Here is a 25,701-nt window from a genome sequence, read left to right on the forward strand (position 1 = left end):
AATCGTGGCCTCCCAGTCCGCCTCCCCCCATCAAAATCTCTCCTGTCCCAAGGAAACAAGTACACTCACCGGATCGGAAAAACGCAACGATGTCTGCAGAGTCTTTGGCCGCCTCCTCAGCCCCTTCCCCGGCGTTGCTGCTGCTGGTCGTGGAGGTGGTGGTAGTGGAGCTGCTCATGGCTGCTGCATGCAGTGGCGGCTCCTCCAGACAAGATCCCCCCACCACCACCCTGATCCACTCCCCCGCTGGTGCCTGGGAAGAGGAAGGTGTGTCTATGTTTTGTCTTCAGGTCCCGGCTTCACCTTCCAGCAGCAGCCAACGCGGAAATCCAGGCAACAGAGTAATGCACCGAGGTGGGGGTGGCTGCCAGTGGCAACAATAAATACAGGGACATGAAGGTATGCGTGCAATTGCAGCTCTACGGGAGTCCCCCCTTCACCCTCCAGCAGCCACCTAGGGGGCTGTGTGTGCACGCACAGATTCAATGCATGCGGGCAAGAGGCAGGGAGAGCAGAAGCAGAGACAATTGCAGGAGGAAGGGGGTGAGTGCATGGAGGGCGATTGCAATCAGTGCAGCAGGAAGCTGGTGGGAGGGGAAACCGGGGTGTTGCAGCCTCTTCAGGGATCAGGAGCAGCAGCTGCAAGAGCAGCGGTGGTGTCCGCAGCAGCCACCATCCTCCATCTTGGTTTCAAGTGGGGTGGGGGGGGGAGAGGGGATCAGGGAAGAGAATCCCCGCCCAGGGCACAAGGGCGCAAGAGAAAAGGGGGAGCGCCGAGGGGGAGCCTCGGCGATCTCCGCCTCGCTCCGGGCCTGCTCGGCACTGGGCGGCTCCCGCCGCTGAGGCGGCTTCTCATTGGCTGCCCGAGGCCGGGGATCCCCGCCTGCGAGGGGGCGCCCCGTGCCCGGGGAGAGAAACCCCGCAGCGAGCCCGGGAGGGGCGCAGTCGCCCCCGGCTGTGTCCGTCCGACGGGGAGGGGCCCGCTTGCGCGCCCAGCCGGTGGCGCCGGAGCCGCAGCGCCCGCTGGGGGCAGGGCGGGGAGCCGGGCCCAGCCCCGCGGGGTGGCAGCTGCCGCTGGGGGCTGCGCGCGAGGCGGGCTCAGCCTCCACAGCCCAAAAATATTTTCCCCAGGCACCTATGGGGGAAGCGGGGCCAGCCTAGGGTGACGAAATGTCCCCGTTTTATAGGGACAGTCTCGATGTTTGGGTCTTCTTCTAAAATAGGCTCCTATTACCCCCCCCCATCCCGATTTTTGACACTTGCTGTCTGGTCACCCTAGGCCAGTCCCATCTCCGGCAGGGAGAGCCCAGCAGCTTCCTCCTGCTGTGGGAAATGTATGAGCAGAGCAAGGGACGAGTCCTGAGCCCACACCCTCTCCCAGGGCGAAGGGCAGCATTCATCACTTTTCGCCCCCCACCCGCACTGCGGGGAGAAGTAGGGTAACCACCATGGAAAGGCACCTAGCCCCCCTCCACAAAGTAACTCTGCAACACCCACCCCCCAGTCACGTGTAGCATCTACAGCCATAACACAAAAAGAAAAGGAGGACTTGTGGCACCTTAGAGACTAACCAATTTATTTGAGCATGAGCTTTCGTGAGCTACAGCTCACTTCATCGGATGCATGCCGTGGAAACTGCAGTAGACATTATATACACACAGAGACCATGAAACAATACCCCCTCCCACCCCACTGTCCTGCTGGTAATAGCTTATCTAAAGTGATCATCAAGTTGGGCCATTTCCAGCACAAATCTAGGTTTTCTCACCCCCCGCCCCCGCCCCCACAAACGCACTCTCCTGCTGGTAATAGCCCATCCAAAGTGACCACTCTCTTTACAATGTGTATGATAATCAAGGTGGGCCATTTCCAGCACAAAGCCAGGTTTTCTCAGCCCCCGCCCCCTTTTTTCCAAAAACCACACACACAAACTCACTTTCCTGCTGGTAATAGCTTATCCAAAGTGACCACTCTCCCTACAATGTGCATGATAATCAAGGTGGGCCATTTCCAGCACAAATCCAGGTTTTCTCACTCACCTCCCCCCCGCCCCACACACACAGACTCACTCTCCTGCTAGTAATAGCTCATCCAAACTGACCACTCTCCTTACAATGTGTATGATAATCAAGGTGGGCCATTTGCAGCATAAATCCAAGTTTAACCAGAACGTCGGGGGGGGAGGAAAAAACAAGGGGAAATAGGCTACCTTGCATAATGACTTAGCCACTCCCAGTCTCTATTTAAGCCTAAATTAACAGTATCCAATTTGCCAATGAATTCCAATTCAGCAGTTTCTTGCTGGAGTTTGAAGTTTTTTTGTTTTAAGATAGCGACCTTCATGTCTGTAATTGCGTGACCAGAGAGATTGAAGTGTTCTCCGACTGGTTTATGAATGTTATAATTCTTGACATCTGATTTGTGTCCATTTATTCTTTTACATAGAGACTGTCCAGTTTGACCAATGTACATGGCAGAGGGGCATTGCTGGCACATGATGGCATATATCACATTGGTGGATGTGCAGGTGAACGAGCCTCTGATAGTGTGGCTGATGTGATTAGGCCCTGTGATGGTGTCCCCTGAATAGATATGTGTGCACAGTTGGCAATGGGCTTTGTTGCAAGGATAGGTTCCTGGGTTAGTGGTTCTGTTGTGTGGTATGTGGTTGTTGTTGAGTATTTGCTTCAGGTTGGGGGGCTGTCTGTAGGCAAGGACTGGCCTGTCTCCAAGATTGTGAGAGTGTTGGGTCATCCTTCAGGATAGCTATTACCAGCAGGAGAGTGAGTTTGTGTGTGTGTGTTTTGGGGTGGGGGGGTGAGAAAACCTGGATTTGTGCTGGAAATGGCCCACCTTGATTTTCATACACATTGTAAGGAGAGTGGTCACTTTGGATAAGCTATTACCAGCAGGAGAGTGAGTTTGTGTGTGTGTTTTTTGGAAAAAAAAGTGGGGGGGGAGAAAACCTGGATTTGTGCTGGAAATGGCCCACCTTGATTATCATACACATTGTAAGGAGAGTGATCACTTTAGATAAGCTATTACCAGCAGGAGAGTGGGGTGGGAGGAGGTATTGTTTCATGGTCTCTGTGTATATAATGTCTTCTGCAGTTTCCACTTATGCATCCGATGAAGTGAGCTGTAGCTCACGAAAGCTTATGCTCAAATAAATTGGTTAGTCTCTAAGGTGCCACAAGTACTCCTTTTTGCGAATACAGACTAACACGGCAGTTACTCTGAAACCATCCATAACACACATAGATAAGACTGAGAACATCATTTTCTCCCCATTTTCTCAAAGCGGTTTGTGTTCTCCATCTCCGTTGAGATTTTATTGTTTCCCAAACTGCATTGATTCTATATTTTAATTATATACGTGAATGTTTTAGAACTTTATAAATGAAGACAATCAGGTGAGTTTATTTCTTGAATTAGTATTTGTCATCTGATTGTGCCATTTCCAGCCATTTATTTTTAACAGCAACATTGTAGAATTCCAGACAGGAATAGCTAAGATTGCATCTAATGCAAAGCTCACTTTTGACCACTTCAACACCTAGGCAATTCCAGTCTAATCAGTTCGGAGGTTTCCCATCAAACTGAAAATTCGCCCCATGAATGCCTTATTGCATGGAACAGCAAACACATGCTGAACAATTTTCAAGACATTTGGGGCTTCCACCATCCTGAAAAATGCGTACCACTTATCAGCAGGTCCAGCAAGACTGTCGTCTTCCATTAGAGCCAGGACACCAGTACTTAAGACACAGAACTCCCTGTAGAAATCATTCCCATCTACAACAGTAGCAGCACTCAATTTCAAAAGGTCTTGCAGCTTCATTAAGTCATGAAATGCTGGCACTTCCTTGAAGTTTAGGCAGGAAAATGACTTAAGTGGAGAGTCTTTGAAAGAAAACCATTTCTCCAGATAAGCTACTGCTCAATTGTACATAGTCTTTGCTTCATTTCTGAACTTTTCCTGGGCTTCCCTTGGCAAGTGTGGCAAAGCTCTGTTCACCTGATAACCGAAAAACTCATTCTTTGCTCTGTCAATCAGCTGGCTTCTGACATCTGACATCAGATCAAAAAGTTCTGTGGTATTCGTAGAATCCTTTTCAAGAATGAAAATTGACTTCTGAAAGATGGCCATGACAGAATGCAAACAAAATAAATGTAGTACTTGGGAAGCATCAACTTGTCATTTAATTCATGCTTCTGATCGCCAATGAATCTCCAGATCAGCCTGTCACAGTCCAATTCCTCAAGATCCGAGTAGTACACCTTCATAGCTTCCCAATTCTACATAGGAGGAATTCTGGCAGAATACCATCAGGGTCTGCAGCCTTCCCTCTTTTCATAACGCCAAGTCCTTCTTTCACTTCCTCAATGTTGACACTGGAAGGTTCTCCTCTGGGGATTGATGCAAGTGTCTGGTAGAATTGTTGATACACTCCTCTACCATCTTGGCCCCAAAGGATTCCAGTGGTTAGCAACATTGTACTCTGCTACCTTCAGGACAGTATGGATCCCTGAAATCTGGTGTGAGGCAATGGTAATTTGTTGACATGTCATCTGCATATGACACTGTATAGATGAAGGGCCTGATGCTGAAATTTGCAAAAAATTATACCTTGCTACCAAACACTTTGCCTGCTGTGGACCGTGCTAGCAGACACCTGTGGGTGTACCTAAGTAATAAGACCAGCTCACCCCATACCATAAACGGGCTACTACAAGACTCTGTACTCGCACCAACCCTTTTAAATATTTACATGAGTGGCATGCCTCTAACTAAATCATGCAAATTTGCATATGCAGATGATCTTGCCATGCCAATCCAAACACCAAACCTGCATGATATTGAGAAAGCATTAACTGAGGGAGTCTGAGCTATAGAACAATACTTCTGGAAATGGAGGCTCAAACCAAACCTTGGAAAAAATAATAGTAAGTGCATTTCATCTTGATAATAGGAGTGCCAAAAGCACACTGAAAGTAGCTTTGTGTGGTAAAAATATGCAACATGATTACATCCCAACGTACCTCAGAGTGAAACTCGACCACATCCTCACCTTCCACAATCACCTTGAGAAGGTAACTACAAAGATAAAAACGAGACCCAACATAATCCAGAAATTAACAAGTACAACCTGGGGTGCATTGGCATTACTGTTGTGAACATCTGCAATAGCACTTTTATATTCGGTAGCTGAATATTGTGCACAGGTATAGATCAGATGCAGCCACATGTGACTTGTTGACACCCAACTGAATACAGTGATGCGGTGCATCACTGGAACCCTTACTTTGACTCCAGCACCATGGCTACCTGTTCTCTCTAACATTGTTCCCCCGCGATGTTAGGACAGGATATGCTGAACTGCTGTAGCACTCTGCGAAGCTCAGTGAATCCAGGAAATGGATGTCTTCCTATCCACCAAGACCTTGACAATGCCCCACCCCCCAACACCTTATGTCCCACAAGCCTTTCTGGGAACATTAGCTTAGCCTCATGCAATCAGGCTGCGATCAGAAGGAGACTTGGAAAGCAGATTGGACGAAACAAGACTTAAAAAATAAGCACCTTGTGCCAGATCCCATGCAGAAGGTGCCTGGGTTCAACCTTCCACGGTCTTCTTGGTCTACTCTGAACTAACCATGGTAGATGCGGACATCTAATGCACAAATCGAAAATCAAGGACTCCCCAGTGTGCGAGTGTGGCTCTCCACGACAGACTATGGAACATATCACCACCTACTGCCCAATGTATAAATAGGAAGTAGGCATTACTGCAATAAATTCTGCCACTCCTGATGTAGCCATTTGACTCAGTTAACTTCAAGTGAAACTGTAGTTGCTGCTCTCCACCAGCCATATGAAAGAAGAAAAAGAAGTTTAACCGAAGCCTTTCAGTTGTAGTGAAGAGGGTTAACCAGCGAATGGGCACATGTAAAAGTACTTGCTGATACTCTTCCTCCACAGATTCAAAGCAGAATTTGAGATGGTCTGCTTTTTTTGCACTACATGAAAACTCATTGAAAATCTTCAAAACCAAACCTTCCATGTCAAAGCTGAGGGCTTTCATGTGGTTTTTTGCTGCATTGTTTAAAACATAACAGTTGCAGTTAGCTTGGATCTTCAGGTTTCAGAGTAACAGCCGTGTTAGTCTGTATTCGCAAAAAGAAAAAGAGTACTTGTGGCACCTTAGAGACTAACCAATTTATTAGAGCATAAGCTTTCGTGAGCTACAGCTCACTTCCTCAGATGCATATCGTGGAAACTGCAGCAGGCTTTATATATACACAGAGAATATGAAATGTGCTGGACAGTGGGGTGGGAGGAGGTATTGTTTCATATTCTCTGTGTATATATAAAGCCTGCTGCAGTTTCCACGATATGCATCTGAGGAAGTGAGCTGTAGCTCACGAAAGCTTATGCTCTAATAAATTGGTTAGTCTCTAAGGTGCCACAAGTACTCTTTTTCTTCTTGGATCTTCAGTGGTTGAACAGCTTTGAGTTCAGCAAACACAGAACAGTTCTTACCATAATTCACAGATGCGTTATTGGCTCCACAAGCACTGACATTTTTCAGGTCCAACCCAAGCTCATTTATGGCATTCATTATACCTCCTGAAATCAACTCCGATGTCTCATCTAGTTCTTCATAAAAATCCAAAAGGATGTTGTTTATGCCTCTTCCAATATTAAAAAAACACCAAGTAACCAAAGGAAAAAACTTCTGGCTTCCTTCATTTGATGCGTAAGTAGCAACTGCAAAGGGAGAACCTTTCTTTTAGCTTTTTTTACTCCTGTTTCCAAAGAAAACACATTCTCAGCTAGACTTTTGATTTTTGTTCCTTTCAGCTTCATTTGATTTGCCACAGCAGAAGCAGTGTGTACCTATTTAACTGCCACAGTCATTGACAAAAAACTGCAGTCATGCTTCACTTCACGAAAGACATAGGCCAATTCACTTGCAGCCACAGCGTCATCTTTAACTGTGTTTCCCCATGGGAAAAATGTTGATATGCTCCAGGGCTGGTGCATAGAAGCCAGCTTTGTAGGTTCTCCAGGGCTGGCGCACCGATGGGGAAAAAATGGTGAGTGCTGCAGCCCCCCTATCAGCTCCTCCCTCCTGCAGCGCCTCCAGCCCACCAGTGGGCCCCATGGATCAGCATCTCCCACTCCCTCCCTATGCCTCCCACCCGCAGCAATCAGCTGTTTCACAGCGTGCTGGAGGCTCAGGGAGCAAGGACATGGTACACTTGGGGGAGGGGGTGGAACTGGGCGGGAAGATGTGGGGTGGGAGTGGGAAGAGATGGGATGGGGCCTTGGGGAAAGGGGTGGGGTGGGGGCAGAGCCGGGGGTCGAGCGCACCCCAGCAGTTTGGAAAGTCAGCACCTGTGTATGCATGCATTCTGTTTTGCACTCTGAACAACTGTTGGGTGTTTTTTTCCAGTTGAATATTTCCAAACAGCATCAATTCCATCAAATTTCAGTGTAAAGACACCTTGACACATTGTACAATGGGCATTTGTTTTATCAGCACATTTTGCCAGCCAGTCTTTGTAGTCTGTTTCATTTAGCCAGTTGTCACTGGATGTGCAGTTTCTGATGCAAGCTTTTTTTCCCAGGGGGTGTCGAGGGATCACTTGCACCATCACCCTGATCTTCCCTTCATAGGTGCTGACTCTGTGGGTGCTCCAGGGCTGGAGCACCAACAGGAAAAATATGGGGGGTGCTCAGCGACCACCGGCAGCTAGCTCCCCGCTCTTCTCCCCCAGCGCCTCCCACCCATGGCGGCCCTGATGATCATCACCTCCCCATCCCTCCCAGCGCCTTCCACCCGCCGCGATCAGCTGTTCCATGGCATGCAGAAGGTAATGGTGGGGAGGAGCGAGGGCCCAGCCTCCTTGGTGGAGGGGGCAGAACAGGGCGGGAAGAGGCAGGAGTGGGGGCAGAGCCCGGGGCAAAGCCAGGGTGTCGAGCCCCCACTTCCCCAGCACATTAGAAAGTCGGCACCTCTGCTTTCATTATTTAATATGCTTTGCATGGTTCTTCAGTCTTGTGTGACTCAAACCTTCTCTCACACACATGCGCTCTGTGCTTGCTTGTTGATGGGTAGACAGCTGCTGTATTTTCAAAAGTTTTGATCTGTTATCACTTAAACTGCGGAAGTGGAAATACTGCAGCATCTTTAGCTGGACAGAGAAACTTTTAACATTAGATATCCCAGTGTACTGTGATGATAATGCAAATCTTTATACCCATGTAAAAAAACCCAGCAGATTAAATTATTTTTTTGGCAATTGGCAAATCCGTTAAAAAAAACCCGGCCAGCCTGGTCAAATACTGGCCAGGTGGTAACCTTAGGGAGAAGGGGCAAGTCAGAGACTGCCTAGGGAGTGGAAACCAGCTGGGCTGGCTGCAGAGCTGCATGGAGAGTTTCTTACACACACAAATGCCAAGGATTCCTACGGGTCACAAACCCAAGACCTTTTTGAGTTTTTCCATGAAGAAACATGGGACATACACACACCATAGCCCCGTAGCTGGGCACTCACCTGTGATGTAGAGACCTAGGTTCAAATCAGGGCTTTGAGTCCAGCAGAGCAAGAACTGGAACCTAAGGCTCCTAGGTCAGTGCTCTAACTACTGGGCTATCCAGGGGGCCAGTCACTCTTCCCCCTGCTCCCAGTAATTTATCCAAACTCATATTTCCACCAAACAGTTAAGTTTTTGGAGACAATGGCATATTTCAACAGCAAAAAGATTCAAACATTGGTGTGATGTTGCACTCCATATGTTTTTTGGAAATACGTATATAAGTGTAAATATAATGTAACTGGAATATGCTTTATGCAAAAGGTCTCTTGTAAGACATCATTACAAAGCCTATAATCTACTGAGTGTGTTCATCCTATTTGTATTAATGTATCATTCTTGTATCTGAAGCTAGAAATATTAACAGGTTTCAGAGTAGCAGCCGTGTTAGTCTGTATTCGCAAAAAGAAAAGGAGTACTTGTGGCACCTTAGAGACTAACCAATTTATTTGAGCATGAGCTTTCGTGAGCTACAGCTCACTTCATCGGATGCATTCAGTGGAAAATACAGTGAGGAGATCTATATACACACAGAACGTGAAAAAATGGGTGTTTATCACTACAAAAGGTTTTCTTCCCTCCCCCACTCTCCTGCTGGTAATAGCTCATCTTAAGTGATCACTCTCCTTACAGTGTGCATGATAAACACCCATTTTTTCATGTTCTGTGTGCATATAAATCTCCTCACTGTATTTTCCACTGAATGCATCCGATGAAGTGAGCTGTAGCTCACGAAAGCTTATGCTCAAATAAATCGGTTAGTCTCTAAGGTGCCACAAGTACTCCTTTTCTTTTTTGAAATATTAAGTTTTACTCTATGAAGTCCTATTGTAATTATGCAAAGTGTGGGCCATTAATGGTGGCCTGGAATCTTGATGGCTCCCCTTAACTAGGACAAATGGTTGTAAATGGCTCTGTTTACTTGTAAGCCTTTATGTATATCTGGGTGCCAGCCAGTGAGTAATGAAGTCTCACAGGACATGTGAACATGTCACATGATACTGGAATCCATCTTAAACCTGGTGTTTTTCCATTTAGAAGGAAGGGTGGGAACCCACATAGAGACAAAGAAAAGGAGTACTTGGGGCACCTTAGAGACTAACAAAATTATTAGAGCATAAGCTTTCGTGAGCTACAGCTCACTTTCCCCCACCCCGTGTCCTGGGCCCGGGAGGAGCTCACTCTTCCCTCCGCTCCAGCAGGAGCTTGCTCAGTTTTCTGCCTCCGCAGCCCCGGGGCCAGAGATGTTCTCTTCCCCGAATGAGTATTGGGGGGGCCATGCCCCTGCTTGCTCCCTCTTGGGCACACCCCTGTTTGGGAGTAAACTCAGCTTGCTCTATGTCTGGTCAAGCTAACTGAGACGAGCTTCAGTTGGCCTGAAGCCTGACCAAGAAGTGCACTGGACTGCCTGAAGGCCACTGAAGATTTATGAAAACATTCAAAACTAGTGGGAATTGAAAGGTATGGTTGACAAAGGGGAACAAATATATGTGAAATGTGAGAGAAGTTGCATTCCCCCATAACACAAGCAGATTAGTTTAATAATGCATGAAATGTAGGTCTTCATGGTTGTCTTTCTATCAAAGCCAACTGGAATCTTATGGTAGCAAATACAACTAGGATTTTCCTGCTCCAAAAGCCTAGGCCCTTAGTCACTTAAACTGAAATATCTCTGTGACGTTACACTCCATATTCTTTATGGAAATATGGTTCTGATATGGATATGACATAACTGAGATGTACTTTACGCAAGATGGCTCATGTAGGATATCATTGGAAAGGTTACAGACTAACAAATTTATTTGAGCATAAACTTTCGTGAGCTACAGCTCACTTCATCGGATGAAGTGACCTGTAGCTCATGAAAGTTTATGCTCAAATAAATTTGTTAGTCTCTAAGGTGCCACAAGTACTCCTTTTTCTTTTTGCGGATACAGACTAACATGGCTGCTACTCTGAAACCTGTCATTGGAAAGGTTATGATTTACTGAATGTGATTATCCAATTTGTATGCCTGTATCATTTCTGGAACTAAAGTTAGGAATATGGACTATATAACTGTATCACGTGGCCAGAAAGGGTTAAACATCCTGCAAAATAAATAACCCTCAAAAGACAGTGGGAAGATAATGTTTGTGTATGTATACATGTATGATGAGGGTCAACAATGTAATCAACAGTCCCTGTCCTTGCTGTATTCTGATAGTTCAGAGATCAAAAGAACATCGTAACATTTAAATGAATTGTAAACACAGGATATCTTGGTATTCATCTCTCTTTGAAATATACTGTGAATGGTGGAGGAATAAGCAAATGGCCTTAGGTTAATTCGTATAGCTAAGTACCAATGATGGACCTCCTTCAAAGTAATCCTAATTATCTATTCTTCCCCGAGGAAATCCCAACTTGTCAAAGTGTTGCTTGGCTAGAAGTTGCAATGTTAAAGGTATGCCACATATGGTAATGGCTCGACCCAACTCAATATCTATCACCTGTAAGGACCTCCCACCTCCAAATCACTGGAAGGATGTCTGATACATGTGGAAATGAAACTGAAGAAAGATTTTTTAAATGAAAGATAGTACAACAAATAACTCAGTGGTTGATCTTGGAACTGTGGGCATTGAGCCCAGACCCAATTATGGGTGACTAACAACGGTGTTACTGATGACTGGTTTCAGGATGGCTGGAGACCAGTCGAGATATTCATCTCTTTACCCACATCTATCATCGGGGTTTAAGGTCACCCAAGATAAAAGCCAACAAGGGAGTGCAGGAGTAAAGCTCAGGTATGTTCATTAGAAAACAAGATAAGTAAGCAGGGTATGCTATAAAGGACTCCCAACACAGGTAATAAGGTAAACAGGTAAAGGTGACACTATAACTGTACTGACTGTGACCAAAAAGGGTTTACTCCCTTCCCAAGACAGGTCCCAGGTAAGGGGTATGGAGGACTTAAAAGGTCTCTACCATTTCTTGCAGCTTGTGTCTGGAGCCTCCTGACTTCACAACGCAGATCGGGTCTGGAACCGATCAGGTAACTCAGCAGGGTGAGAAGTGGACCTCAGGCAACAGGTAGGTGGTAACTCTGATTGATGCTGGTGATTCTTCTTTCTCCTCCTCATGCGTTGTCATGGGTGCAAGTAAGATCCAGATGAGAGGGTGGCAGCTAGCAGCTCACCCTTGCGTGCAAGTGTGTTAAAGCCTCCCACAACCCTAAGACACAGTGTCCTGGCTTATGCACCTGCGTAGAACACACTGCTGTGATCCAGCACTCTGCCACTCAGATGGGCATCCCCTTCCCTCAAACATGCTAACCCTTATATGCCCTGCTGTTACTGGGCAAATCACATGTCACATGGTTGCCCGGTTGCCCGCCTTTCGGTAGAAAGGGCAGGAAACTATACCTAAGGAGGGGAAAGAAAGGCAGCCAAGTTGGATTCCTAGTCGTTGTCAGGAATTCAAGATGGCGTGTGGGTATTAACAACCGGAACAGAAATACAGAAATTCTCCTCCTACATTACTATACTTGCAGATGGACCTCTGGACACGGACAGGCTATGTGACTGAAAACATTGTTTCCTGGACTGCCTACTATTTAGATAACGATTGGCAAGAGGAACACGGAATCTGGATGAACCACGGCTATGGAGCACCTTGACTGGAGATCAGGTAAGCTGTTTTGATGGTACGTTGCCTCTCAAAGTGCACATCTCACGGACTGCCGCTCAGAAGGACAGCACCACTTCAGGTGTGTTCCCCCCTTATATAGTCTCTCTCTCAGCCATACCCTGTTGTGACATTGCACCCCATAATGCATTCTAGAAATATGCTTATAAATGTAAATATGACATAAATGGAATACGTTTTATGCTACATATGCTCTGTAACATATCTTTGCAAAGGTTGTGTTCTTCTGCATGTATTCAACCTATTCGTATGCATGTATCATTTTCATATCTGAAGTTATGAGCGTTGGCTCTATGCTTGTATTGAAAGTGTTTGCTGTAGGAAGCACCTAAGGCAAACCTGGTCAACATAATGTGAAGGGGTTATTCAAGTAATTGGGAGTACTTGGCTAACAGTGGACCTTGATAGACGCCAATCCACATCTGAGCTTTCCTGGGAACATTCAAACTAGCATGTGGACAATGGCATGGGCCTGTAAAGAACTGAGTCATGCATGGACATGTGACTTGCCCATGTGACTCCAAAACTCCATCGAGTAGCTGTAATTCTACACAGTGGGAGAGAGGAGTTTCTACCCACCAGAGAGAAACTGTATAAGCTTCTGGGAAACCCTTCCATTTTGTCTTCAGCTGGCTCAGAAGATAGCCTCTCCACCCCAAAGTATGCCTGAAAGAAACTGGAACAAAGGACAGTAAATAGGGTGTGAGTGATGGCTGGACCCAGACTAGAAGGAGGCTAGTCTGTCAAAGAAGCTTATTTGGAACATCTCTGAGGGTGAGATTTACCTGCATTTAGTTTCCTACTGTATTAGGCTTAGACTTACGTGTTTTATTTTATTTTGTCTGGTAATTTACTTGTTCTCTCCATTATTACTTGGAACCACTTAAATCCTACTTTTTGTAGTTAATAAAATTACTTTTTACTTATTAATTAACCCAGAGTAAGTATTAATACCTGAGGGGGAGGGCAAACAGCTGTGCATATCTCTCTATAAGTATTATAGAGGGTGAACAATTTATGAGTTTACCCTGTACAGGCTTTATACAGGGTAAAATGGATTTATTTGGGGTTTGGATCCCATTGGGACTTGGGGATCTGAGTGCTGGAGACAGGAGTACTTCGTAAGCTGTTTTCAGTTAAGCCTGCAGTTTGTGGGGGACGTGGTTCAGACTTGGATCTGTGTTTGCAGCAGGCATGGGTGTCTGGCTCAAACAAGGCAAGGTACTGAAGTCCCAAGATGGCAGGAAAAATGGGCTCAGAGGTAGTCTAGGCATATCAGGTGGCAGTCCCAAAGGGGTTTCTGTGATCCAACCCATCAGACACGTGACCTAGACCCAGTGGTCTTCCCACTCTTTTACACCAAATGACATAAAACACCTTACATTTCCCCTCCTTGACAGTAAAGGGATATACATAGAAGTTTAACCATCACATTCCATAGACATTACTTAACTTAAAAGATGATACAGGCACAGAAGCTATAGATAACAGCTGTTTTTCTTTTGATCGACACGGTAAGGCAGATCAAGTACACAATGATTACAAATTGGATGATTAGGACCACAATAATAGGATGAAACATAATATTCCATACATCATTACAATTTTTCAATCCCCCAAATAGATTCTCCCACCACTGACTAGAAGCAGTCTCATCTTTGATTCGCTTTAACACCTGCCTAATCTGATTAAAGGCAGATGCACTGTCAGCAATACCTCTTTCCCTTCCTTCTCAATTTGCTTTAAGTGGGCCTTCATTTCTGGGTGGAATATAAATTGGTTTAGGGCTGCTATATGTGCTCCAAGGTGAACTGGATCTAAAGTATACTGACATAATATATATGACTGGATATAAAGTATACTATACATCTATAGTCTCGGTGGTGATGTCATGTCAGACAAAGTCTATATAACAACCCTTGATGGAAAATATGGAGCCCAGACAAAGGTTGATGGAGGGGTCGTGTGTAATTCTATGATAACTATTTACAGTAACTCACTGCACCAACTGCTTAAACATAAACAATGGTCATTCGTGAGCACGATGTAGGAGTGACTAAAATCTGAAGAGTGCATTTTATAATGACACATTCCTTTTTGAGCATTTAAATATACATGGGATCCTTCCAAAACTTCAGTGTTACAAATGTAGCCTAGGCCCTTTTCTTCTAAGCAAGACTGGAGGTTCACAGTGTGGTATTCCTCACCCTTCCGATGGACCCATTTGCTGATAGCCATAGGAATAAGTACAGTTTGTCCCACATTTAAGCCTATGGGCACTAAAGGGTAAACACATTCCTTCTTTGCTGCTTTTAAGGTCAGCACATAAGCAATTATTGAATGGTTGCGGTGGAGGTAAGTGAAGTTAATTAACTTCCACCACCCCTGGTGTTCTTGCTCAAAGGGAGTGAGATGGTTCCACAAAACATGCCTTATCTCTACTGGAATAAGCCCATTCAGGCAGTCCCTCACAATAGATTTAGCCACATCTAGAATCCATTGCTGAGCTTGCACACATGCTAAAGTGAGGGAGATGTTAGACTGAAGAATGTTTAAGGCCCCTATGATGCTGATGTGATCTGTCTCCTGAATTTGCATCCAGGAAGGTAAGGTATTGGCTATATGATAAACAAGCTCACTACTCCTATTTAATGAGGTAGTAAGAGAGAGTGATAAAGAGGCTATATCATAGCCCAAAGCTCCTATTTATTGGCTAGGATCTGATCATCTATCGTATTTAACATGCCTAGTCCAGTTCTGACCCCTCCTAATATTTAGATAAGGTATCCCTAGGTTTCCTTATGAGAGAGTTGGATGATGGAACCACTCCTTGCACCCAAGCACTCCATCCTGCAATTAGAGGTGCAGTGTATGCAAAACATCCTTGGTTAACATTGTGTATGGAAATTTGTACAGGCATTACTGTATTAACCTTTTGATGGAATATACTGGATTTATCATCAGTACTTTTCTAACATTCTGTCTGACCACCATCGGTCCAACCGAACTTGTATATGATCTAGGTACCACAGATATCTTTACCTTGACCTTAGTTCCATACAGACTTGTGATAACCTAGTCACCTGTCTCATTTGATAACATTGTAACACGAGCTTTCCCAATACATACAACAGGGAAGCTGTTTACAAAACCCATTCATGATACTGGCATTATAATTACTAACATGGTTCTATACAATGGCTGCATTTCAGAGTTGCTAGATAATGACCTGATGGCAAATACAAATGGGCATTTATAAAGGTTTGATTAACATTACGGATGCCTATTTAAACCATTACACTTAAATCCCCAGGATTTACCTGTAGAGGGAGGTCACTTAGGACGGACAGACACTTGGACAGCTCCCAAACCTCAATAAACCTAGAGCATCTCTGTAGGAAAGTGTCATAGAAGAGCCATGAACAATTGCCCCCTCGTTTCCTTATAGATTTAATTTGTGCATCCTTATCTAATATGAACTCATGCTTCCATTCGTCATCTGCTGTGAAGGCCATTAATGAAGTGTTACCCCTTTTTTCTGCCCATACAAGATAACAACAGCCAGTATCCTCATAGGCATATACAGATATAATCCCTTTCAAGACCGAGCTCAACAGAGCTTTATTCATCAGTATACTTCTGTCCTTGGGATTATATACCGCATCTTCATCATAATCATCAGTTTAATTATACATGGATTCTAGCAACTCATAATTATATTCATAAACCCCTACAGGTGTATCCCATCTCTCAGCCATCCTATTGTTCACTTTACAATACAAGTGTTCATTCTTATTTACAATAAGAGAGTCCATAAATCTAACAAACAACAATATTAACACATTTAACATTTTCCAATCCAGGTGGTTGCATGAATTTCCTGGAATAGACAGAGCAGAGATTTAGGGGCCCACACCACCCTTCCATTCCTTTAGTTGGGACGAATGGAACCATTTAAAAACCCATCTCTTGCCAGATTTTAACTCGACCTGATACGTTGTTGGACTGGCCTTTTTGGTTATAACTACGAGGCCTACCCAGCGGGGACTCAGAGGGTGATGTTTCTCTGAGTAGAATTAAAATAAAACTTTATCTCCAACATGCTATACATGAAATTTTAGGTTGGCATTCAGTCTTTTGTCCATTTGACATATCTTCCGCTTTAACTGGGTAGTTACCTCCTTCTGAGCATCACTAATTTTAGCCAACAGCTGGGTTATGTACTGGTCTATTTGTACCCGGAGCTGATAGTTATCAGGTGGTACCCCCCCTAGCCACCACAACTCAGGAGTCCTCATTGGCCGACCTGTAAAGGTCTCATGGAATGTAAATCCGTGTGCTCCAATTGAGGACCTGATGGCCATTAGGACAAAGGGTAGCTTTTTATCCCCATTCTTTCCTGCGAGCTCTATGATCTTCCTTAATACTCTTTTAATTTTCCTATTAGCCCACTCAATGAGCCCCGAGCTCTGGGGATGTCCAGCGTTGTGGAGACGCTGTTTGCTGTTAAGTGCAAGGCAAATGTTCTTAACCAGGTCACACACTAAGTGGGGTCCCTGGTCAGAGTCGACGACCTCTGGAAGGCCATACCAGGAAAATGTTTGCTCCAGAAGCAGGTGTGCGGTGGTGGCTGCAGTATTATTTTTGGAAGGGTAGGTCTCCACTCACTTTGAAAATGGGTCCACTACCACAAGGCAGTTGCAGTTTCACTGCCCTGTGTGTGGTAGTGGGCCAATGTAGTCCACCTGGATCCAATACCAGGGACAATCAGTGGGCTGGTGGATGACAGGTCCCTTCCTAACAGGATGGTCTGGGTTGTTCTGCGCACATGCCAAACAATTCCAGATATGATACTCTACATCCCTTGTGATGTCTGGCCACCACCCAACAGTGAGGAGCCTTTTTACTGCCTTCTTGATGCCAAAATGACCTTGTTGGTGCATTAAAGTTATAAGTTCCTTATGTAGACAGCCCAGAACTACCAATATTGGAAGGTCATCTTTCACCTCTGCTCAATTTGCCGTTATCAGTCCTCTTTTATGTTCAGATATTTGGTACCCCTATGACATGTTGAGAGAGTAGATCCTGAATCTCTTTGTCCTTCTTTTGCATCTGCAAAATGTCAAGTTGTTGCTGTACAGCTGCAGGTTGCAGTGAGCACTTAACATTGTCCAATTTTACCCACAACATGTCCGGGCCCATTAATGCTGCCTCTTTGGCTAGGCCATCCACCTGGTTGTTAAGTCTGGATACCTCGGCCATGTTCTTCCGGTGAGCCCGTACCTTAAAAAGGAAAGTTGAAGCTCTGCTGCCTTCAGCAAGTTTCCAGGCATGAATAAGATATTTGGAATGGGCTACTGGTTTGTTGTATGTGTGCTGTGAGCCATCCACACCATCATCCAGTCAATGGGGGCCCTCAGTACCGAATCAGAATCTGAGCAAATCATTATCACAGAGTCTCTATCCACAGCATCCAAAGTGGCTACTATGGCAACAACTTCTGCTGCCTGGGCAGAATGGGGCAACACAGTGCTTTGCAAAACCCTGTCTGTTGCTACCTGGAATACAGCATAACCTGTATGGGGGGTGCCTTTTAGATGGAAACAGCTCCCATCAACGACCCATATGTCACGACCCACTGCTTTAGCTACTTCATATGAGGTCTCTAGCTGGAATGGAGACTTGATAGTATTATTCTCCTCCAATGGAACCGGGCACTCGTGGTCTTCACCTTCTGACAATAGAGCAAATGGTACAGCGGACACAGACGGCACTTGATGAACCCTCACCTCCTGGTTGAACAAGCACAGAGTCCAACCGGTGAGACGGGGATTGGACACCCAGCCGCCATTTGCCTTTCCAGATAAGATGTACCTGACTGGTGTGTGAGATGTACCTGACTGCTCAGAGAGGCATGATAAGGGGGTGGGGAGTGGGGGGTTGGATAAGGGGCAGAGGGTCCTGGGGAGCAGTCAGGGGACAGGGAGCAGGGGGTGGTTGAATAGGCATGGGAGTTCTGGGGGTCTATCAGGGGGCGAGGGTGTGGATAAGGGTTGGGGCAGTCAGGGGACAGGGAGCAGGGGGGTTGGATAGGGGGTGGGGTCTCAGGGGGGCGGTTAGGGGTGGGGGTTCCGGGGGGGCGGTCAGGGGACAGGGAGCAGGCCGGGTTGGATGGGTCGGGAGTTCTAGGGGTGCAGTCAGGGGGTGGGAGGGGGCAGAGAGGGGGCAGGGGCCAGGCTGTTTAGGGAGGCACAGCCTTCCCTACCTTGCCCTCCATACAGTTTTGGAACCCCGATGTGGCCCTAAGGCAAAAAAGTTTGCCCACCCGTGCTCTAAGCGGTAGCTATTTTATTGAAGGAGCTGCTTTTGTGCAAATTCTACTCATTGTGTCCCCAGTGTCCAGCAGCATTGTTTGCTTGATGTTACCGAACTCCCCTTGCAGGCAGATGTTAGTTGCTGCCTTCCCCACCTATCATTTACAATAGTGGCCACATGCAATGGGGAAGGGAGAGCTTGGTGGCTTCAGAGGGAGCTTTGGGGTGGTGCTCTTTCCTCTCTACGAACCGCTTCCTCCCTTGCTAGATCCTCTCCCTCATACCGTGCTAGCTTTATCAGCAAGGCTCGAGTTGGCAGACCATCTAGTTGTTCTATGGGCTCGTACTTGAGGAGTTTTATCCATAAGGCTAATCTAAACCCATAGTCAGGATCTCTATTTTTGCCATTCTTTCAATAACTAGCCTTCCCATCATTCCCACCTTTTATAGCAGCCACTTTCTTTTTGTGTCCCAGGATGTTATTGCCGCTAGGGTAAGCCTCCCTATATAGATCATACGCTTCTTGAGCTCTGGTTTCCAATTCTTTGAGATGAGTTACTCTGGGATTCGCAGTTCCCATGGCCACTTTAATTGCAGGGAGCAAACTCTGAACAAACATCTCCTGGAATTCGGAGGTATCATACACAACAACTCCATTTACTATCAGAGGCTGACCTGTAAGCCAATATAGTAATCGTTTCCTGGCAAGGAATTTCTGTGGTCTTTCTGAGATCCTCTGTTTGTCAGCATACATCTTGCCCCTAAGATTTTCATATGGGTAGTACAGCTTCATAATGGCAAGGTAAATTTATACAGATTCCTGAACACTAGCCACCTGCACCTCTGTAGGAGGGCCCCGAACTCATCAGTGCTCATACTTTCTTTTACCAACTCAACTGTGTCTTCAAAACTTAAATTGGCGGTCACACTAAGCTTTGCCAGCCAATCCAATGCATTTTCTTTATAAAAGGACCCATGTGCTTGCTCATAGCTCGCACCTGTTCCGGCCCCAGGGCACGGATTTCATACCTCATTTCCGAGGGTTTGCCATGTCCATAATGAACCACAGTAGTGGTTATTGGAGCAATCAGAGGGTGAATTGAATTCCCCTCCTAGTTTCCCCAAGACTCATGTGGCTCCTCTGGTGCTGAGGGGGAAACAGATTAATTCCTAGTATACTTAGGAGGAGGAGGTAACATTTCTCTTTCTGTGTCACTCCCATTCAAGTCAATAGATATACCAGTCTCATACTCTCTTACGGGGTCAGTTTTTACAGCATTTATGACACCCTGCATATGCTGCAACCTTTGCTTCAACATTCTTATCTTTTGATCACATACACTATAATTCACAAAAAGAAAAGGAGTACTTGTGGCACCTTAGAGACTAACCAATTTATTTGAGCATGAGCTTTCGTGAGCTACAGCTCACTTCATCGGATGCATACCGTTCACAGATGTTCCTTGTCTTGCTGTCTTTACCTCTTTCATTAACTCTCTAGTTGCAGCTTGAGAGCCTTCTAATTTTTTTGACAGCATATATATTTCTCCTTTTTCAGGAGGTTACCATTCAACTCCTGCACTTGGGATTATAACTGGTTAAGCTGCATTGTCAAGTTAGCAATCTGGGCTGTTGCAGCCGCCTGCTGGGAGCCAAGCTTTCCTACCTCAGCTTCCTTTTCAGCTGCTACACTTAGAGCTTGAGAAGTGGCTTCTTGTTTCAGTCTCAGTTGCCTATCCAGCTCTTCTGCAGTCATACCCAACCTGAAGAGCAAAGCTATCTTCTTAGACTTTTTAGTGGGGGAAGGCTTAGACATCATATACCTTTCCCATGTTCTGCACAGTTTAACCATAGCATTCTCCCCACTGAACAGATCATAAGTCCTGGGGTTTTTATTCTTCCCAAATAAAGCAATACAGAAGTCAATGGAATTTTTATTTAATTGCCTTGTCCAGCCCGTCACTCCAACCACGTTCTCTGCCATCCTACCCTGGCAGGTTAACTTTTTCTTCTTTAGTTAGGGACTCAATCAATTGGGGAACGAACACACACACACACACAGACCCACCTCAAGGTATTTTAACAAGGTGTTTCTCCACACACCCTTGGGTGGGGGACAGGATTTACTAATCCCACACCCACAGATTCGTGCACCCCGAGTGAGGGTCCTGCAAGGGAGTCCGTCTTCCCCAGAGGCTCACACCCACAATCTCACACCACTCACACAGGGGGATTGCTATTTTGCAGATCCCACCCAAGGAAACAAATGTTTCCCCTCCTCGGATAGCATCCTACTTCTGAGCCTGCCTAGTCCACCAACCGGTGTCAGGACAATCGCTGTCGCTGCCTCAGAGGCGTCCTTGCATCGGATGCAGAAACCTCCTCGCTAACCTTCTACCCAGTCAGGGACGTTTATTCCAATGACCATCTGGCTCATTGTATCCAATGGATCCCGAACAGAGTCTTACCAGATCACCGTACAAATATGAGTGTCTAACAATGATGTTACGATACTTGCGGATGGACCTCCAGACAGAGACAGGCTGCATGACTGCAACATCGGATCCTGGACTGCCTACTACCTAGATAATGGTCAGCAAGAGGAACACGGAATCTGGATGAACCATGGTTATGGAGCACCGTGTATGGAAATCAGGTAAGCTCTTTTGATGGTACGTTGTCTCTCGAAGCGCGCATCTCATGGGCTGCCGCTCAGAAGGACAGCACTGCTTAAGGTGTGTTCTCCCCTTATATAGTCTCTCTCAGCTATACCACGTGACCTAGATCCAGTGGTCTTCTTGCTCTTTTACACCAAATGACATAAAACACCTTACAAAAGAAGACATGAAATTGTATAAAAGATCCTGGGGTCCTGATTCTGTCATCTCAGATCTGCTTACGCTTCATCAGGGGAAGTTTGAGTCGCAAGACTGAGGTCCCAGTTATGCTGGTATGCCCTGAATATGCGATTTGGACATTGGACCTATGAACTATTTCTAAAAGAACTCTTTGCAACTACAAAGCTCACCATCTCTGCTATGAATCTGCACCTAAATTAATTGAACTCATGTCTGTATGTATATTGATCTTTTAACCGTACTCTCTCTCTTTTGTTTTTTAATAAATTTTAGTTTAGTTAATACGAATTGGTTATAGTGTGTATTTGAGTAAGATCTGAAACATTCATTAACCTGGGAGGTAATCCTTTGGGATTGGTAGAACCTTTTCTTTTATATGATGAAATAAACAGAAATAAATAAATGAAATAAACGTTTACAGAAACGTTCATTATATTTGACTTGAGTACCTGGATGGAGGCCTGAGGCTGGATCACTTTAAGGGAACTGTGTTGTTTGGACTTCTGAGTAACCAGTAAGGTAATAAAGAAGCTGTTTTATGCTGGCTTGGTAAATCTAAGTATTGGAATATCCACCAGCTTTATGGGGATTGTCTGCCCCATTCTTTGCAGTTCACCCTAATTGCGTGACCACAGCTGGCTCCCCACTAGGATCCCGGTCACAGTAACAATTACAACTGGGTGTGTATTGGGAAGACACCCACCAGACAACAGGCCATCAGGAAGGAACAACAAGACTGTGAAGATACTAATCTCTCTCCCTCCTGGGAGGCATCCTGGGATGTAACTGTGACACTACTAGGTCAGGTGGTCTTGTCACCTGATACTAAACATTTTCTTGGACTTCTTGTAACTTTCCACTGAAAGGGGAGAGGTCAAGTTTGGGAAACAAAGGATTCCCGCCTTATGTAAACCTTATTTAAGGGTGGGGAGAAAGGCAAACGGGACTCCTCCTCTCCATAGCCTATGTGCCCAAGAAGAAAGATCGCTAAAGACACCTGAAGGGAAGGCTAGAGGGGAGTCCAGACTGAGACAGGGGTCCAGTCTGAAAAGAAATATAACTGTAACTCTAAGCTACAGAAACTTTGGAACCTGCCTAAAATAACATTTAGGGTAAGAAATTACATTTTGTAAACTGTTTCTTAAGTATATTGAGTGTAGCTTGCATATTTTGTTTTATTTGCTCAGTAATCTGCTTTGTTTTGTGTGTTCTCTCTTATATTCCCTTAAAATTCACCTTTTGTAGTTAATAACCCTATTTCTTGTTTATAATATAACCCAGTTTGTGCAATTCATAACTGGGGGCAGGAGGTAAGAGGCTGTGCAATCCTTCCTCCACATTGAGGGAGGAGGCGAATTTCATAATATACCTTTGGGTCTGCACTTCAAGGGAGGTGGACACCTGAGTGCTTGGGCAAGTCCCTTAAGCGGAGTCTTCCCAGAGCTGATCTCAGTGTCTGTGTCATTCTGCAGATGGGTGTGTGCTGGAGGAGGCTTAATAGCCTGGCTCAGCAAGACAGGTAAAAAGGGTGCCCAGGGAGGCTGAGTGGTATCTCAGCATGTCAGGTGGCATCCTAAGGTGGGCAACGCATTACAATCTCCTGTAACTGTTGCATTGTATAATTTATTATACAGTTGAGAAGTCCCAGAATCAAGTGACTGGTTTGTTTATACTACCCTGGTCATTACAATGTTTATGTAACATGTCGTTTTTGTGTATTTAATGGTAGGCAACAGATGTACTTAAGGTTGGCATTTTATAATTAAGTGCTTTTATGTGAGGTTAAACATTTATGTAGTTTTGAGAATCAGAGGATTGATATTTTAAGTTTAGTTTATGCCCAGAGTTGAACTTTACCTGGAGAACATACCATAATTACTAATCACTTTGGAGACCACTCCATTGTTTAGGCAGAATTTGCCTAAGCCCTGTAAAATAGGCTGTTAGCTTTGCAGTAGTACTAAATGAGTGAGCTGTTTTCCCAGAGCTCCTCCAACACACTTGAGCCAATTTTATTCCACTGTTGGTACAATGCCAGTTTACATCAGACAGTTTTCTCTCCCTTGAGATTAGAGAGTGGGTTTTTTTGGCACAATGAGGAATTTCATAATATGGCCTGTCCTTATTGTATACTTTCAATGATGAACAAATCAACATACAAGCAGAAGACAAAATTAAAGACGAGCTCTCAAGTTTTTGAGTGGGCATGATTAGCAATTGAGATAAACAGAAATATCCTGTACCTTTTTATAATTTTATTTTATTTTTTTACAGAAGCTGAACTGAGTCACTTCTCCCACCATGAGCCAGTTCCTGGCACTTCTGCTGAGAAGCTTCTATTTGACTTGTAGAAATATTGTTATCAAAACCAGAACAGTTAAACTGATGGTTGTTTTGACATAAGAACAGCCATATTGGGTTGGACCAAAGGTCCATATAGCTCCGTATTCTGTCTTCCAACAGTGGCCAATACCAGGTGCCCCAGAGGGAATGAACAGAACAGGTAATTATCAATCTTAAATTTGCACTTTAGGGGCACACCAATAACTACTGCTTCCAAGGAAGACCAATTTCCACGTGATGGATATGACACTAGCAGTTTTGAATTGTAAAAGTGAGGAAAAGTTTTCCTTTTGATGACATGTTGACATGCTGTGATACCAGTCAGCTCTGTGTTTTTGGGGAACCAGAGCCCAGTATCTAGCCTGTCTGACTCATGACAGACACCCCCCACTACCAGTCTCTGCTTGAACCAAAACCGATCAGAGAAAAGGCTTGCAGAGAGCAGTGAAGGGCATTGGGAGGCACACCTAGATCCCCCCTGACAAGGGTGACAAGATTAAGACATCTCCATTAGTATACAGAATGAAGAACAGAGACAACTCCCCTAGCCTCATCTGCATGAAAGATGGGACATGGATTAGTATAAAGAATGAAGAACAGAGAACCGCACTGAACTGTGGGACCAGAAAAGCAGAGAAGCACTGCATCATGGGAATTTCTGTTCCAGATATTAATGAACCTACACCTGCACACACCCAGCTCAGCAATTATCAGACCAATTCTAGTAATGAATCCTTCATTGATATCCAAAATACTGAAGCAGCCTAGTTGCATTGTGAGCTCCCTGGAAGAAAACATCACCCATAGCCAAGAGTGATCAGCTCCTATTGTCTAGCCTAAACAAAACCCTTGAGTCATCAGTTTACCTATAAACAAATCTAGTATTCTCCCTTGAACCATTGTATTTTCTCTACAAAAATCCCTACTCACCCTCCAGTCAGTGTTCTGATGCATGGATCCAAACTCTGCAACAGTTCCACTGGGACTCCATCTCCTGACTGATCGTGCTGGGGGCTCTGCCTGTCTCCAGCACTCAGGACCCTGAGCTACCACTATCACCTGGGAACCCCGACGAGTTCAAGCCTCATGGAGTGGGTGAGATCCCCCCCCCTCTTCTTTTCTACTTCAGGTATTAGCCTTTAAAAATGTAACTGTTAGGTTTGTTTAGCCCTCCTTGTGTAGTTATCACTATTATTCAATAAATAACTTTTATGGTTAAGCTGGTTGCTTCTCTCTCTCTCTCTCTCTGAACTTTACTCTTTTGTGTTTTTAGCTTCCCGCAGTTACTCTGCAGCAACCCTTCTGTTACCTAAGCTAAAAGATCCCTGTAGCGCCCAATAATACTGTGGGGTTTGCTCATACCAGTACAATTGTGACATGAAAGTGGGGACAGGGATGTGTTAAACCTGTGGCACATAATGGGGTGCTGCTTGACCCAGCCCATTGAGTACAGGGGCATATAAGGGAATCAGCTTGAGAGTGCTGATTGACGCGGTCCGCTCAGACTTGCTCTGTTAGTCTGTGTGTGTGTGTTCATCTGGTTCTAGGACTGGAGAAACCCAGTCCTGGGGAACCTAGGTCCTGCAGGATAGCTCCATTGGGAGGGGACTTGCAGAAGGAAGGAGTAGAGTTCCATATGAACACACAAGTGACATACGCAGTACATTAATAGAATTACAGAAACCCCCACCCCCCAACCCCCAGACGAGTAACCCTAATCAATGAGCATACCCCAAAGTAACGGGCATATCTGGTAACAGTTGTGATCCACTTACGTCCAGAAGATATACCTTTACATTGGCATATGTACCTTTGTATATTGTTGATCCTAACACTATCTTTCGATTATTTCCAACCTTTGTGTTTGACTCTTCACTCCGGCAACATGTTC

General features: G+C 45.2%; 1 protein-coding gene and 1 long non-coding RNA gene across 8 annotated transcripts in view; one reads left to right on the top strand and one right to left on the bottom strand.

The window, feature by feature from the left end:
- TRIO (trio Rho guanine nucleotide exchange factor) overlaps positions 1-819 on the bottom strand; it is a 403,258-nt gene extending 402,439 nt beyond the window's left edge. For 2 of the 6 annotated variants that reach the window (XM_073332319.2, XM_078851638.1), the window contains exon 1: positions 70-819. In XM_073332319.2, the coding sequence (XP_073188420.1) occupies positions 70-178 (109 nt within the window). In that variant the 5' untranslated portion in view covers positions 179-819. The remainder of the gene's footprint in view (positions 1-69) is intronic. The other 4 variants (XM_073332315.2, XM_073332317.2, XM_073332318.2 and 1 more) reach the window with 4 other exon arrangements.
- On the top strand, positions 71-24,975 carry LOC140907110 (uncharacterized). Of its 2 annotated transcripts, XR_012157379.2 has the most exons (5): positions 71-399; positions 7,636-7,881; positions 11,588-11,680; positions 12,141-12,277; positions 23,742-24,975. It is a non-coding gene; the product is annotated as an uncharacterized LOC140907110 (long non-coding RNA). The 2 variants fall into 2 exon arrangements; XR_012157378.2 differs by lacking the exon at positions 23,742-24,975 and having other exon boundaries at positions 12,141-13,172.
- The last annotated feature ends 726 nt before the right edge of the window (positions 24,976-25,701 follow it).

The sequence above is a fragment of the Lepidochelys kempii genome, chromosome 2 (genome assembly GCF_965140285.1).
Source record: "Lepidochelys kempii isolate rLepKem1 chromosome 2, rLepKem1.hap1, whole genome shotgun sequence".
In the NCBI taxonomy this organism is placed as follows: Eukaryota; Metazoa; Chordata; order Testudines; family Cheloniidae; genus Lepidochelys; species Lepidochelys kempii.